General features: G+C 40.2%; 1 protein-coding gene across 1 annotated transcript in view; it reads right to left on the bottom strand.

Annotated features, from left to right (window-relative positions):
• Positions 1–1,599: 1,599 nt before the first annotated feature.
• MTPN (myotrophin) overlaps positions 1,600–17,717 on the bottom strand; it is a 52,055-nt gene continuing 35,937 nt past the window's right edge. The window contains exon 4 of the mRNA XM_054564389.1: positions 1,600–4,834. Within this exon, the coding sequence (XP_054420364.1) occupies positions 4,748–4,834 (87 nt within the window). The 3' untranslated portion in view covers positions 1,600–4,747. The remainder of the gene's footprint in view (positions 4,835–17,717) is intronic.

The raw sequence follows: 17,717 nt of genomic DNA on the forward strand, positions 1-17,717 counted from the left end.
CTGGCATTTGGGACAGTTGACCTGAAACAGAATACGGGTAGCTGGCACGGGTCCTCCCATGGCCACAGCACGGACGCCAGCACAGGGCAGCGGGGCTGGGAACGAAGCCGTCAGCCTTGCAGAAGCGCTCTCTCCAGCGGCAGGGCTGGAGGCAGAAGCCAACAGGGATGTAGTTAAGTGGCTGCCATCCCACAGTGCCCTGCAATGGGGCTCGCATGAGATAAGGAGACTCAGGAAGCTTCTCCCCATGTTCCTTGAATTTTCCCTCTGGAGCCACTGCTACCTCTTACCCTGACTTTTGCTCTGAACATAACTCCTAAGATTTTCCTGGGTGTGTCCAGAGCCTCAGGATGTGGCAGAGTTTTGCTATGTCTCCCATGTTAAAGGCTTCCACTTACTTTCTCTCCAGGAAGCTGGCCTCTATGACATCAGGTTTAGGGTGGCTTTTGAACCAGTGTTTCTCCCTTTATGGTCCGTACACTGGTCCTCAAACTTGGGCGTACATCCGAATCGCCTTGTTGCGCCAGGATTGCTGGACCCAGCCCCAGAGTTTGATGTGGTAGGCCCAGGCTGGGCCTATCAAGTTCTCAGGATAGGGGAATAACACTAGTCCTGGGACCACCTTTTAAGAATTGCTGGTCTTGCAGAAAGAGGAAAGAAAAGTATCTTCTGACAGTCTGACATATTGTGCTGCGTGTCAAGTCCTGTGAGAGCTAGCTGCTCTCTAATCACAAAAGAATTCCAGTTTACTCACCCTATGCTTTCTTTCCTACCGATGTGTGCAGTCAGTCGGCAGACACTGGTCTGCTCTCCAGTTGTTATATAACAGGCTCTTGTCTCCTTTATGTTTTAGTTAGACTGACTTTTATAGACCCTAATTCTTAAAACAAGAGCGTCAATGCTCATACACTTTTCTGTGGACCGTCCCACCTTCAGCGACACTATCCACGTGTATACATGAAAGTTCTGAGGCAGCTTTTACTGTTATTTTAGCACCCGTACATTATTTCTTTTTCTCACTAATGAACCATTTCAAAAGTAAATTACGCAGTAGTCCTGGGGTATTGACAAGATTACAATAGTCACAAATTTTATACGTAATCTTTTTCAGTTTTAAGATTTAAAGTGATGTAAGGTTCAATCAGAATATTATTCTACTAAAAAGTACACCCTAAACAAGTGCTCATGGTCAAGTGCATTTAGAAAAAGATGGCGCCCCTCCAAGGATCGTGCAGCAACTTAAATGAGCATCTGAAAGGATCAACTTTAACACTGATTTAGATCCTCCTGTCCCAAGTCCTGCTGGTTGCCTGGTCCCTTGTAATGGGACCATTTATAGCAAAACAATTTGTATCAGGAGACTGATAATGATACAAAAGCAAAACTTCCCAATGAGTAGAATACTTTATTTCAATTAAATTGTTCCTATGTCTTATTTTTCTTTCCACTTCCCCCCTGCCCCCACCCCTCGCCGTGGGATTCAGGGAGAAAATTTAGGTTAAGCTGGAGTCAATGAAAGGACTGGCCCGGTCGCGAGAAGGCTGGAAAAGGGTGGCGACAGTGACTGGGAGAAAAATGCTGCTGGCACGTTACCTGTAGCACAATTCAAGTTTATTCCATTTGTTCTTGCAACACAAAACTTAAACACAGTATTATTTAGCATTCTGATGTACATGAACTAGAATAATGAGAAACCCAATTGTGTCAAAAGTATTACATTGTGGAAAAAATGAACTCAAATATATCAAAATGCACAAAGCACTAGTCTTCCTCCATTACTGCTTAGAAAGATATGATTGTTTCTCCATTTACAAAATAGAATCAGGACCATTTAAATTTTTAAAATTTTGCATGCAAAACACTGCAATTGCTTATGTAGGAGGGCACTCTCACCAGCTTCTATACACAATCGAGTATACGATATTGCATGAAAGAAAACAGCAGCTCCGTGGAAGTTTTAAGGAAAAAAAATCAAATAGGTACATACAGATTTGAACTCCATTATTTGGGAGAAAGAAATCAATGAACAAAGGGGCTACTTGCTTGCAGCTTCCACACGCTGACCCACCTCTCCCCCCTCCGTGCCCCGCTGGGTTTGGACCGTGAGCCGCGGGTAGAAGGCCTACTTGGCCACACTCTGGTGCCGTGTTTAAACTCCAAGTCTATAGATACCAGTCTGAAGCTGCAAGGGGGAATTTGTTAGTATACTAATCGTGTAGTAAACGCTCAGGTGTTTTTATACACCTGTTTTTAATTGCTATAGTGCATATGAAATGACCGACTTGATACAAAACTACAGAACATGCAAGGCTTTTGCTGAGATGTTAAATATTACTTCAGTGGAGAGAAAAAAAACCCAAAAACTTAACCTTTCACTAATGCATGTAGTACCAAAAAGCAGACATGGTTTTAACTTCCTGTACTCAAAATATGAACATTAAGTGTTGTGAATTCTTCTGCCAAGTGGTTCAGAAATAACATTATAAATAACCTAGCTTAAAAAAAATTGTAAACCATCTTGGTCAGTCTATTCTATGTTTATATGCTATTTTCTCAAGCAACCTCTTCATAATTATGGGGTTTACAAAATGGCTGAGAAAGAAGAAGGCGAAGCAGCCTCTACTGCATCACAGGGAACATCAGGGGAAACTGTACAAACGTTAGGAGGCTCTGTACTGGGGGACTGGAAAGCAGACCAGGGTTAGGAATGACAGGACAGCGCACTCTCTGCAACAGCCAACTGCAACAGAACACTCAGGATGTAAAGGTAAGAACTGTGTGGAGGCAAAACCCAAGCCTTTTAGATCACAATATGCCAAGAGGTGAAAACAAAGATATCAAAACACCCTGTCACTACGCTGACAGTTAAGGACTGAGAGAGTGCCCTCCATCTTCAACGAGGCTGGCTCCAGGTTTCCGTTCAGCGATGCAATCAAGCACTGGTTACTGACTTTAGTCTGACTGATAGGCCGCAGTAAGGCAGCAGAATTAGCCAAATGTATCAAAGAATTTAAGCCACCATTTTGTGATTGTTTTCTTGGATGCAGAAAAATTACAGGGTTAGGCTAGTTGTAAGTGAAAAAGCCACAGGATAAAAAAAGGGTTCACGGGGAAACACACACACGCGCGCGCGCACACACGCACATTCACACACGCACATTCTCACACACCCAGCCAACCAATCAGCAACTGATCTATAAGATTTGTTATCAGCCAGGATGACTGTTTTTGATAGTTTAACTCTGCTGTCGAATGCTACATTGCCTTAAAAAAATCATCCATAATTCTTTATTATCCATAATCTGAAACAAGTCCCGAACCCACCCTCCCCTTGTTTTAAAAATTTGAGGTACATTCAATTATTGCATGACATGGCTAAGGAAAAGTCCTAATATTTTTAGTCAGCTTATATGGGTGCCAAAGGAATCTTAGTATTTTAAATGCAAAACTGCAAAATTTAAGGGTTTTAATTAGTCATATGGTTCATGAAATAAACATTTGAAAATGTGTCTAAATATTTTCTGCAGGTCCTAAGAACTGCTTCAAGCAGGTATTTAAGGACACAGAAGGTGTCACACTTTATGCAGTACAGGATTCAGAAAAGAAACAGAAGTATACTATGCAGGTGGGTTGGTGAATGTTCAGCAGAAGTTTATCGACAACTCGGGGAAACCTGGTCACAAGCATGTGTTTGAAGAGATGGGGTCAAATGTGTCCCAACAGTCAGTCTCAGCCCAGTGAGAGCGTTGGTGCGGAAAGTAATCAGCATCCGAGAGGGTCTGAGAGGCACCCGGAGCCCCTCTGTTCTCCACACATAACCGAGGCCGATCCACTCCAACAGCAAGTGCAGAAAGCAAGCTCACAGGTACTCAGACAGCTGTTCTCTCTATGATACTAACAGGCGTATGGCTATGATTCTACTTTTACATCCCCTTGTACGACCAGCACGAGTTTAAAAGTGTTTCAATGTTACATAAATGTGTGAATCTAGAGGAGGAAAAAAGAGGCGTACTGGAATGGTTTCTCCTAGAGACTTCCAAAACTTAAGATTTTATAAATAAAACTAGTCAGTTTTACCTATAGATACATGAAATCCATGTGAAAGGGGAGAGGAAATCCAAAGTTCCGTCATCTAGCAATTTAGGAGTGTGCCCCTCCTGACCTGGACCGAGCTTTCGCGTGAAGCCGAAAGTCACCGAGGGAAGATTTGGTCACCAACCACAGGCAGCGCTCTTAACTACACCAGGGGAGTCCCGAAGAGTGCACCTTAAGGCAGAAGGCTAGAGCTAATTGCTTATCTCAGCACCCTAGGTTTACATCGCAGCAGCCGCTACTGCTCGCAGTTAGGGCTACCAAATATGGATAGTTGGCCTTTGTATAGTCAGACCCTTGACACAATCTAATAAATTAGCTAGGGGGCTGAGAAGGTCCAATGTTACGGTGTATTTTGTCTTTACTCTCCCTTGGGTATATGCTGTATATATATATATATTTTTTTTTTTGGAAATGGAGAAGAGGATGACTTGATCAGGAGTCCTAGTAAAAGCCTGATCGTGACTTTTTCCTCTCCTCCAAAATATTGTTTTTCCTGGTAGTCTGATTTGTTATGAATTCCTCCCCCCCACCCCCCAATCCCTCTTAAAGTATTTAGCTGAAGAAGCTGGCAGATAGAGAGTGACAGACAGACAGGCAGCAGTGTGAGGCCACAGGAGAGTCATTCTTCCGGAGCTGTCAGCCCATCCGCCCATCACTGAAGCAGAGCTTTGATTGCCTGGTTGTCAGTGGCTTCAAAGGCAGTTAGTCCATCTGGACCTTTCACAGTCTTATCAGCACCCTGGAAAAGAGCAGAAAAAGCCTTGATCAGGAAATGAGCCCACAGCTGAGAAAAGGGGACGAAAGACGAGAGTACTCGGCATATGCTAGTGTTTACACCTAGAATTAAAAACTCTCTTAGTTAAACAGAGTTTATTCTATTAAGGAAAAAACCCCCAAACACTTGGCAAGGTTACAGATGAAGTAATAAAAATGTTAGATTATTGCCCCAGCTGGCGTGGCTCAGTGGATTGAGTGCCGGCCTGCAAACCAAAGGCTACCAGTCTGATTCCCAGTCAGGGCGCATGCCTGGCTGTGGGCCAGGTCACCAGTTGGGGGCATGTGAGAGGCAGTCATGCATTGATGTTTCTCTCCCTTTCTCCCTCCTCCTCTCTCTAAAAATAAATAAAATCTTTAAAGTCCACGGGCATAAGAATCTTGTCTGTATTCCTCACCACCGTGTCCCCCAGTGGCAGGTGACTGTGCTCCCTGAAACCTCTTTAACTCCCAGAAACAGCCGTGGCGCACTGAGGTTCTCTCTGCTTGCTCCAGCCCAGCCAGGATTTAGTCCCGTCTCCAGTGTCCTATCCCCTGCCCCTTGCCGAATCTCACTATCTGTTCCTAAGGCCTACAGAGCTGTCTAAACTTGGCCTAGGTAGCCCTTCCGAGGCCAGCTGCGTCAGACTCACCGGTCTCTCCTCCCACTCATCCTTCTGTGCTCTAGTCCTGTGGAGCTTCTCACCATTCCTGAGCATACCACGTGCCAAGCCTTTACACATGCTGGGTCCTGAATGGAATGCCTTCCCTCCTTTCTCTGGCAAATCCATTCAATCATTCAACAAACATTCACTGAGTGTTGATGTGTAGACACTGTGTAAAGGGCTGGAGAATCAAAGAAAAACAAGACAGTCTGCCAGCCTGCCTGGTGTGGGAGACAGACAGATAAACCAATACGAAGAGCAGCAGTAGAATGGCATGTGACACGAGTGTGTGAGAAAGTCTTTCTGGATGAGGTAATGCCTGAGCTCAGCCTTGATGAGTAAGTACAAGATGATTACGTAAACCAGGAAGGAGGAGATGACAAGATTCTAGGAAGTATGAAACATCACAAAGACCTCTTCAATGTGACTGTACATCTCTATTTCCTTATTTTCTAATTTAATTTCACTGCTTTATGGAACAGAGGGAACCCACAGTTAAGTAGGAGAGAAATCTGAGAGAATTCCAATGTGGTAAATCCTCCCACATAGGTTAAATGACAATAACTGGGATCCCTGCAGTCAAAACAAATTACTCATTTGCATAGTTTGTTATGACTAAGCATTGTAAACTCTAATTCTGCATTAATGCAAGTTAAATATTTTAATGAACATCTGCTGCTTTTTTAGTTTCCAGGGTTCATTTCCCTTCTTTTCATAACTGCACCCCAATTCCATTTTGGGCAGTCATGTAGCCCGTGGTGTGGAGCCCTGGGACTGTGACTCAAGGTGTTATGTGCTTTCCTCGCCAAGTGTCAAAGACTGATTTGATTCAAGTCGGACTCTGGCTTCTGGATTCCGAATACTGATTGGAGAGATCAGAGCGAGAACAAGAAGCTGGAGCTCATTTACTTATTTTTGTGACATCACCGTGATGAGACAGTGGAGAAGTCGCCCCTCTCTGGAGGCCAACAGCTGCCATGCATGCCTCTGGCCTCTTCTGAGTCGGATCCTCCAGCTTTCCTGTTGGTTCCATGACTGGCCCAATATCTTTAAAAGTCTTTCTACTTGTTAGAGTCAATTTCTATTATCTGCAACCCCAAATCTAGCTTATGTTTTTAAAATTTATATAATTTTTCTAATAATACAAAATCACAGAACTCAGAATACACAGAAAAACAAAACTCTTAATTCAGTAAGTCAGATACAGCTGTTAACACTTTAGTGTTCCTAATATTTTGTTCTAAATATGTATTATATGTATTTTAAATGAATAACCATAGTTCTTTTATGACTCTACCTACGCCCCCCCCTTGAATGGAACTGCTATCTGGTTCCTTTTAGACAGCACAGATGATTGTTGTTCAGGGCTCTTTTACTTTATTTTTTAAATTTTGTTTGAATTTATCACGAGCAGGTTAAATTGTGCTTTTTTGAATAGAATCTTAATACACTGACAGGGTTTAATAATGCTATTAGCAAAATAGAGAATGTTTAGGTGTTTAAAAAAAATAATGAAAGGAAACTTCTTTATCCATTCACCTCGAACACTAAAGCTGCTTCCATATCTTGGCTATTGTAAATAGCACTGCAGTGAACACAGGAGTGCTCATATCTTTTCAAATTATTATTTTTTAAGTTTTATTTTTCCATTACAGTTTACATTCAATAATTATATTACTTTCAGGTGTATAGCATAGTGGATAATCCTAGATTTTACAAAGCAACCCCCCCCCCATATTTTGGTTACCCCCTAGCACCAGGCTGTTATTGCAATACTATTGATTATATTCCCTATGCTGTACTTTACATCCCCATTACTATTCTATAGCTACCAATTTGTACTTAATCCCTTTACCTTTTCCAACCAGTCCTCCAGCCCCCTCCCCTCTAGCAACCATAAGTTTGTTCTCTGTATCTGTTTCTGAATTGTTTGTTCATTTGTTCCTTAGATTCCATATGTAAGTGAAATCATATGGTATTTGTCTTTCTATATCTCACTTATTTTGCTAACCACAATACCCTGCAGGTCCATCCATGCTGTCACGAAAGGTAAAATTTCATTCTTTTTTATGGGCAAGTGACATTACATTGTATATACCTATCTCCACTTTTTTATCCACTCATCTCTTGAAAGGCACTTGGGTTGCTTCCCCATCTTGACTGTTGTATATAACACTGCAGTGAATACAGAGGTACATATATACTTTCAGGTTAGCATTTTGGGTTTCTTGAGATACATACACAAAAGTGGAATTGCTGGGTCATAAGACAGTTTATTTGCTATAGTGGCTGCACAAATCTGCATTCCCACCAACAGTGCAAGAGGGTTCCCTTTTTCCCACATCCTCATCAACACTTGTTTGATGATTTGTTGATGTTAGCTATTCTGACAGGTATGAGGTGATACCTCATTGTGCTTTTAATTTGCATTTCTTTGATGCCTAGAGATGTTGAGTATCTTTCATATGTCTATTGTACTTCTTCTGGAGAAATGTCTGTTCAGGTCCTCTGCCCATTTCTGAATCACTCGTTTAATGTTAAATTGTATGAATTTCTTATATATTTTGGATATTAACCCCTTACTGGATGTATCACTGGTAAATATCTTCTCCCATTCAGTAAATCTTTTCATTTTTCACAGATCTAGATGGCTGATAACTTCCTTGTTGTACAAAAACTTTAGTTTGATGTAGTCTCAGTTTCCTTTTTTGTTTCCCTTGCCAAAGGAGACATATCCAACAAATTATTACTAAGAGCAAAGTCAAGAGTTTACTGCCTATTTTTTCTTCTAGCAGTTTTATGGTTTTGAGCTTAAATCTTTAATTCATTTTTTTCTTCTTGTATATGATAAAAAAACAAACCAATCCTGTTTCATATTTCTGTACATATCTGTCCATTTTTGCCAACACCATTTATTGAAGAGACTATCTTAACTCCATTCTATATCCTTGCCTCCTTTGTATAGGCATGGGTTTACTTCTGGCCTTTCTATCCTATTCCATTGATTTGTGTGAGTTTTTATGCCAGTACCATGCTGTTTTCACTACTGTAGCCTTGCTATCAGGTAGTGTGACACCTCCAACTTTGGTCTTTCGCAGGCTTGCTTTGGCTATCTGAGGTCTTTTGTGGTTCCATATACATTTTAGAATTCTTTTGTTTTCATTATTTGAAAAATGTCGTTGGTATTTTGATGGGGATTGCACTAAATTTATATACTGCTTTGGGTAGTATGGACATTATAATGATGTTAATTATTCCTATTTGTGAGCATGGTACATGCTTCCATTTATTTGTATGCCCTTCAATTTCTTTCTTCAATATCTTACAGTTTTCCAGGTCTTTCAGCTCCTTGGCAAAATTTATTTTAGGTATTTTTTTTTTTTGATGCAGTTGTAAATAGGAGAAAAAGGGAAAACAACGTGGGAGAGGAACACTTGAATGGTTGCCTCTGGTATGTGCACTGACCAGGGACCACCAAACTGGTGACTTTTTGCTTTGCAGGACATCACCCAAAACTGAGCCACACTGGTCAGGGCTTAGTTTCTTTTTCTGATAGTTTGTTATTGGTGTATAAAAACAAAACCGATTTCTGAATATTAATTTTGTGTTTTGCTACTTTACTGAATTCATTTATTCATTTACGTAGTTATTTTATTGTTATTATTTTTGGTGGCTTCCTTAGTTCTCTCTATGTATCATGTATTCAGCAAAAAATGAGTTTTACTTCTTCCTTTCCAATTTGGATGCCTTTTCTTTTTCTTGTCTGTTTACTGTGGCTAGAACTTACAATACCAAGTCGGATGGAAGTGGTAAAAATGGACAACCTTTGTCTTGTTCCTGATCTTAAGGAAAACATTTTAGTTTTTCACCACAGAGTATGATGTTAGCTGACAGGCTTGTCATATATGGCCTTCATTACGTTGAGGTCTGTTCCTTCTATTTCCACTCTAACATTTTTTAAAATCATAAATAGTTGCTGGATGTTGTCAAATGCTCTTTTTGGTACCTATTGTTATGATCGTATGTTTTTCATCCCTCATTTTGTTTATGTGGTAAATCATGTTACTACTTTTATGGATATTGAACCAACATAGCAGTCTGAGAGTAAATCCCACTTGATCACGGTGTAAAATCTTTTTAATTTATTGCTGAATTCAGTTTCCTAATATTTTGTTGAGGATTTCTGCATCTATGTTCACCAGGGATATTGACCTATAATTTTCTTTCTTTTGTAGTGTTTTGTCTGATTTCGGTACAAGGACAAGGCTGGCCTCATGACATAAGTTTGGGAGTCCGTCCTCTTCCATTTTTTGAAATAGTTTGTGAAGAACAGGTGTTAACTCTTCTTTTTGAATGTTTGGTAAAATTCACCTGTGAGGTCATCTGATGCAGTGCTTTTTTTTTTTGTCGGGAGTTTTTTGATAACTGACTCAATTTTATTAGCAGTTGTTGGTCTGTTCATAAAGTCTCTTTCTTCCTGATTTGGCCCTGGAAGACTATGTTTCTGGGAATATATCAATTTCTTTCAGGCTGTCTAATTTGTAGGCATATACTTGTTTGTAATATTTCCATATAACCCTTTGCATACCATTGTGTTGGTTGTCACTTCTCTTTCATTTCTTATTTTATTTCGGCCCTCTCTCTTTCTTGATGAGTTTGACTAAAAGGCTTATTATTTTTGTTTATATTTTCAAAGAATCAGCTCTTAGTTTCATTGATCTTTTCTATTTTTTTAGGCTTTATATTTTATTTCTGTTCTGATCTTTATTATTTGTTCTATTCACTCTGGGCATTGTCTGTTCTTCTGTTTTCTAGCTCACTTAGGTATAAGGTTAAATGGTCTATTTGAGATTTTTTATTTCCCTCGTAGAACTTCTTTCACTGTGTCCCACAGGTTTGGGGTCACTGTGTTTTCATTTTCATCTTTTTCATCGATTTCTTTCTTGATCTCATTGTTAACCCACTCTTTGTTTAGTAGCATGTCATTGGGCCTCCACGTCATTGTGTTTTTCAGTTTTCTTGTAACTGATTTCTAGTTTTATACTGCAGTTGAAGAAGATGCTTGGTATGGTTTCAATCTTCTTAAACTGATACTTATTTCTGGCCTAACATGTGGTCTGTCTTGGAAAATATTCCATGTGCGCTTGAAAAGAATGTATACTCTGAGGTTTTTGAGGAAATGCCCTAAAAATATCAATTAACTTGCTCTGATCTAATGTGTCATTAAGGCCACCATCTCCTTGTTGATTTTCTGTTTGGATGATTATCCACTAATGTCAATGGGGCGTTCAAGTTCCCTACTATTACTGTAATATATAAATTTCTCCTTCATGTGTTTCAATATTTGCTTTATATATTTAGGTGCTCCTATGTTGGGTGTGTAATGTTTATGACTTGATCCTCTTGTTCAATTGTTCATCATTATGAAATGCTTTTGTCTTGCTACAGCCCTTGTTTTGTCAGATATATGTATTACTACCCCAGCTATTTTTTCACTTCCATTTGCATGAAATATCCTTTTCTGTCACTTTACTTTCAGCCTGCGTGTCTGTCTTCTGAAGTGAGACTCTAATATGCAGGTCAGGCAAGTTTTTCTTTACAATCCATTCAGCCTCCATGTCTCTTTTTAAAAAATCCTTACCTGAGAATATATCCATTGGTTCCAAAGAGAGGAGGGCAGGGAAGGAAGGAGGGAGGGAGGGAGGGAGCAAGCGAGTGGGGGGAGAGAGATCCATTGATGTGAGCGAAGAAACATCAATTGGTTGTCTCCCAAACATGCCTTGACAGGGGACTGAACCCGCAACCTAGGCATGTGCCCTGACCAGGAATCGAGCCTGTAGCCTTTCAGCTTAGGGGTCGACACTCCCAACACCTAAGCCACACTGGCCATGGGCCCCTATGTCTTATGACTAGAGATTTAGTCTATTTCTATTAAAAATAATTATTGATAGCTATCTAATTTATTACCACTGGTTTTCTGACTGTTTTTGTATTTGTTCCTTATTTTCTTTGATGTTGATGACTTCCTAGTGTTGTTTGGATTTCTTTCTCTTATTTCTTGTAAACTCTTGCAGGGTGTTAGTTGGTGGTTACCACGAGTTTCGTATTTGTCAAACTACATTTATAGAATTCTATTTTTAACTTGCTGGTCGCCGAAGTTCAAACACAGTCTAAAATCACCACTATTTGTATTTACCCCTCCACGTTTGTTTTTTTGTAATTTTCTAAACTTGTGTTTGTGTGCATCCCTTAATTTAGTTGTAATAACACAATTTTCCCACTTTCACTTTTTAACCTCTGTACTACCTTCACTGTTGCTTGATTTGCTGTTTCACCAAGAATTTGCCTTTGTCAGTGAGGATTTTTTTCTTTCCTATATTTTCTTATTTGTATTTTTATCCTATCTACTTAAATAAGTCCCTTTAGCATTTCTTATAATACTAGTTTAGTGATTAATTTCTTTAGCTTTTTCTTGTCTGGAAAACCCTCACTCTCTGTTGATTCAAAATGACAGATAGCATGCTGGGTAATCTTGGTTGTAGGTCTTTGCTTTTCATTACTTTGAATATTTCATGCCAATCTCTTATGACCTAAAAAGTGCCTATTGAGAAATTGGTTGACAGTCTTATGGGATCTCCCTTGTGTATAACTAACTGTTTTTCTTTTGCTACTTTTTAGATTCTCTTTGTCTTTAATCTCTGGCATTTTAATTATAATGTGTATTGGTGTGGGCCTATTTGGGTTTATCTAATTTGGAATTCTATGTACATTCTGGACTTGTATGTCTTTTTATTTCCCCAGGTTAGGGAACTTTTCAGTCATTTTTCCTTTAAACAGGTTTTCAATCCCTTGCTCGCTCTCTCCTCTTTTCTGGTACCACTATGATGCGAATGTTGAAATGCTTAGATGCTGCCCAGAGGTCCCTTAAACTATCCTTATTTAAAAAAATTGTCCTTCAGCCCCCGTTTCCAATTGGGTGTTTTCAGCTACTTTGTATTCCAGACCCCTGACTGAATCTCTGCTTCATCTAATCTGCTGCTGATACCCTCTAATGTATTCTTCATTTCTGACTGACTGATTTTCATGGTTTTTACCTCTTCGTTGAAGTTCCTGCTGAGTTCATCACTCTTCCTCTAAGTTCACTGAGCATCCTTATAATCAAGTGTTTGTAACTCTGACCTGGTAGATGGCTTGTCTCCATTTTGTTCTGTACTTTGGGGCATGTTTCTCTGTCTCCTCATTTGGCCTAACTCTGTGTTTGTTTCTATGTATCAAATAGATCTGCTTTTTCCCCGTGTTGGCAGAGTGGCTTTATGTTGTATGTGTCCTATGAGGCCCAGTGCCACAGTCTCCCTGTTCACCTGAGGTGGGTGCTCCAGGTCGTCTTTTCCGTAGGTGTGCACGCCCTCCTGCTGTACTTGAGCCTTGACAGCTGCTGGCACACCAGTGGGTAGACTGACCCTCAGACTGACTGGCTGTGAGGCTGTGCAGTCACTAGAGCAGACAAGGTGCTGCTTGGGGGCTGTTTCTTTACTGGGGCTCTGGTGCCAGCCGAATCTACCCTTCACGTGTGTTGATGCGGGTGGCTTCATTCATGTGGTATGAAGCCAGCCATTGGGTATGTTGTTTCTGGGGCTTCTTAGGAAGAGCTCTGGTGGAGGCCAGATCAGCTGCTGTTTGTGCCCAGCGTAGGGCCATCTGGTGGGAGCTACAAAGTAATCTGCAGTTGGCTGGTGCTTGTGCTGGGCTTTGAGGTCCTTCGGAGAGACTATGCAGTGTACCGAGGCGGGCTGCCTCTTGTGCCAGGCTTGGGTCCCTTTGGTGGGCACCATGATGTGAGCAGAGGCCAGCCACTGCCTGTGCTGTCCTGGGGACACCTGATGGGAATTACAGTGCAAGCTGGGGCCAGTTCCTGCTTGTGCTAGACTTGGGGCTGCTTCTTAAGAGGTCTAGGACATGCCGATGGTAGCTGCTGCTTGCTTGGCGTTTGTGGACCTTGGAGGGATTTGAAGGAAGTCCAGAGAGTGAGCCAAGGCAGGCCACTTGTGTGCAAAAGCCACCAAAAGTGGCTCGGGGGCGGGGTCTCAGGGAATTGCCAGGACAGAGCACATGGGATTAGTCAGGTTAATGGAGAGCTCAGATCTGGCACCGGCCCTCAATGCCATCCCTGGAGAGATGCCCCGCCCCTCTAGCCCTGACCTCAAGCTAGTCAATTCAGTTTATCCTGTATGTTTCTAGTGCTTTTTGAACTGCTACCCTGCAAGCTTAGAGTAAGTAAGTTTGTAAGCCACCAAGTCCATGCGTGGGCCCATCAAGAGGAATGAACACCTGGGACTCCAGCAGCCCCGTCTCATTCTGATATGCAATCCCTGATGGTCTTCACACCCAGATGTCATGGGGCTTGTCTTCCTGACACTGGAGCCGCAGGCTAGAACGCCAGGTGTGGGGCTGGGATCCCTGGTCCTCAGAGGGGATCTCCGCAGCCCAAAACCCCCTCTCAGTTCTTCTTTCCCACAGTGAGGGTGCGGCGCCTGCTCTGTCTCTGTCCCTCCTACCAGCCTCAACACAGCTGCTGCTTTTTATCTGTAGTTACACGGCTTCTGTTCAGCTAGTCTTCAGGTGGGTCCCAGTGGCGGTTCTGTCATTTTGGTGTGGTCATGGGAGGAGGTGAGCACAGTGTTACCTACTCTGCCATCTTGATTGGAACAGTATCACATTTGATTCTCAATCCAAATAGCAAAATCTATACCATAGCCACTTCGAGGATGTGATAGTACTGGTATTTGAGAGGGGTATTCATGTTTTATCATTAAATGGCTGCTTGACTTTTTAAAAGAGAGCACAGGTAATATTTAACAAAACATGAATGCTATCAGATAAGATGGTTTTCTACATTTTCTTAGACTAATTTCCAGTAATTTTTACTCTATAGCAATTGTACATAAGACATTAAGTCTTTGTTCTGTATCTTACTCATTTATCCCCAAACCGGGAGCAATAAACTTAGAGTGGCCTGAAACAGCTGTGAGTCAATAAAATCAGTGTTGCTCAATAATCACTGGTTATACAGGGTCTGGAAGAAGTAACGCCTGCTTGAGTGTGGTTGGTAGGGTAATAATATGGTGTAATGATTTATAGTTTTAATTTGAACATTTCACCTAAAATGTCATATGGTGTGCTTGAGTCTGATATTGTTAAATTACAGAATTGCATGCTTATGATTTTGTAATAAAGAAGGGGTGTTGTTTGTGCTGGACTCTGTATATATTTTTTTGATATAAGATCTCAGTAGACTTCCTAAGGAGATAAATTCTTTGATATGTGAAATGGGAAAAGATTGGAAAACAAAAAAGCAAAGTTTCTTTTGGACTTTTCCTCCCAGATACAACAAACAACAAGTTATAATAACAATTTAAATATGCTGCCTGTTTTGGAATCTCAGAGTAAAACAAATTATGATGTTTTAAAACTTGAACTAAATTTTTAATTCATGAGACTTTTTCAATCTGGATACAACTTTTTCTATTTAAAAGAATTCTTGTTCTTACAGAAAGTTGAGTGGTCATTTTTAATAGCAGTATGTACCTTATAAAGGACAAAATATAAATATACACTGGACATAGTTTATCTGTCTAAATTCTAAATGATAGCAAACTTCACATCTGTAAAAGAGGTAAACATTTAAATATTACCCCTTTCCCCACAATACACTTACAGGGGATTATTTGGAAATGGCTTTCTTTAGGATTAGGGAAGAAGGACACTTCTTAAAACTCTTTATTATCAATTCTATAAATAACAAGGCATTACATAAATTTAAGGAATTTTATTAAGTATTAATATAAAAATTTTATATGTTAATACTACATATAATAATGCTAATATTTTAGGAAATGTCTAACAGGATAGTGTAGAAATGGTATAGGGAAACTGTTATTTCTTAGAGAACCATTTCTTTAACCACAGAAACTAGATTATGATATCAAATTACATATGTAACTGTGAAAAATAAATTTGGGACTTATGAGAGTCCACTGGTTAATACCGTAGTTCAACAGTACCAGTTCATGATTCACTCTCTCTGAAGTAAGGTGCCCATGCAACACTGCTATTACTCAGGTATTTGAGATTATTAATCAGGAAGACCAGTTCAGTAATGAACAATGAAAATTCCATATCGCTGTCCTATAAACTCTCATTTGGCTACATCGATAATAAAACTTCTCAACAAATAATAAAGTCGAGTAAAAGCATCCTTCAGAAGCGTGATTTTTACTACTGAGGGCTGGAGTTGTGAAGTGTGGTGTACTGTAAATTCCAAACGAATCCTGAGCTAGAGGAGGGGTCGGCACCCGAAGGCCCAGATGCTTGTTTTGGTTTTACTGGTATGTATTCAGGCCCCTTCATTTCTGTATTGATAGTGGTGGCTTTAGAGCCACAGTAGCAAAATTATTTCAGCAACCATGAGGTTGCAAAATCGAGCCCGACTCTCTGAACTACAGAGTATTTTATACGACCTTTTAAATATTCCTTTTATTCAAAAACCTTCCTGGCTGAGATTTTTTAGGACAAAAAAAGGAAACCCGACTGAACTGAAACTATTACAATTCAAAATGACCCGTGCTTACAGCCCGGTTTTGCTTTGGTACAAGCAGGCTGACGTCTACGAGGCCTGGCTTTTCCACCGACCGCCGTGATGTTCAGTTGTCACTTCTCTGTCAGGGACGCCTGCTTCATATTCTCCCTTAGGCTCCTTATTCCTCTGCTACTGCCACACTTCCCAGGACGCTTGCTTCTCGGTCCCTGTCGCCTTGCCCCCTTTTCTTTTCACTAGTTTCACTAGTGTGTTTCATGTACTCTGGATTTGGCAGAGGAACCAGAAGCTCTGATCATCCTGCTTCTATTTGATACATTGTTATTTAACAAATCTGTAGTTTTAGCTTATTAAAAAAAATGTGGTGTTTTGTATTTTACCATTTGTTTGGACTTACATACTTATTCACATGCTAATTCCCTGCACCTCCGCGCTGCCCCTTGGGCGCACTTCCTCCAGAAGTGTGGCCAGCTCTCTGGGGGGCGCCCAGGGACACCGGGCCGGCAGCAGCCTCGGGTCAGCGCGGGCCGCGTGCAACCCACTCGCTCCTGTTCACGTCAGGAAACGCTCTCTTCAAACCTATCCTGTCTGCTTTCTCTGTGTCTCAAGGACTCATTGTAATTTCTTTTCTAATAGAAACCTTTCCTGTGGTCCAACCAAATACTGATTCATTCATTGAAAAAACAACAACACACACACATCTTTTCCGTGTTGGAGGGAAAAAGAGGATACACTGATACGTGCTTAGACCTCAGTCTTGACATGGAAGTCACACATGTGGTGTTCTCTACATTACTAGCTCACTAATGAAAAATCAGCCCAAATAATGTTTACATACAGAAATAAATACACATGTCCAATTTCTCATGACTGTCCCTAACAGTAATTCTGAAAGGGAACCTTTAGTAGCAGAAAAAGCACTGGCTTTTGAATCATAACCTTGATTCCATTATATTCTGATTGACTTTCAGATAGTTGCCAACCTCCTTGAGAAAAATGGTTTTCTTATCCATAAAATGGAGATGAATATACCTATGTATTTGGGTTGACAGAAATTAAAGATTATACACACAAAGTGCTTAATACATATTAGATTTTCCATAGATGTTAGTTTCTTCTTTTGCTATGTGGTTAGTTAAAAATTAAGGGTTTTAAATTCCTACTTGTACCATAAATTTCATTTTCCATTGCATTAAATTTAAAACATAGTTGTCCAGTAATTATTGCATAGTTTAATTTCAAATATTCTAGCAATCTCTACTCTTTGTTTTTGTGATTCCCTCCCCTCGTTAGTTGTGATTATACTGAGTTCTTCAATTTCCGTTTATTGTTTTGGCTTTTTTTCTATGTTAATAAAACATACCAGATAGATAATATGCCAAAAATGTCAATGAACCTGATAAACTTCTTAAATGAAATACTTTTAAAATGAATTTATAACAATCCATAAGGATTCTACTTTTGATAAAAACCAGAACAAACCAGACTTCATAATACAGACATTGATTGTAATGTAAAAAAAATGCACTGGAATAGCCTCATTTTAGCAACTATGGATTTTTAAAAGAGCACAATCAATTTGTTTTAAAAAAAAAAAAAGGGCCAAGAAA

The sequence above is a fragment of the Pteronotus mesoamericanus genome, unplaced genomic scaffold, assembly GCF_021234165.1.
Source record: "Pteronotus mesoamericanus isolate MK-2021 breed Mesoamerican mustached bat unplaced genomic scaffold, CSHL_Meso_final scaffold_85, whole genome shotgun sequence".
NCBI lineage: Eukaryota > Metazoa > Chordata > Mammalia > Chiroptera > Mormoopidae > Pteronotus > Pteronotus mesoamericanus.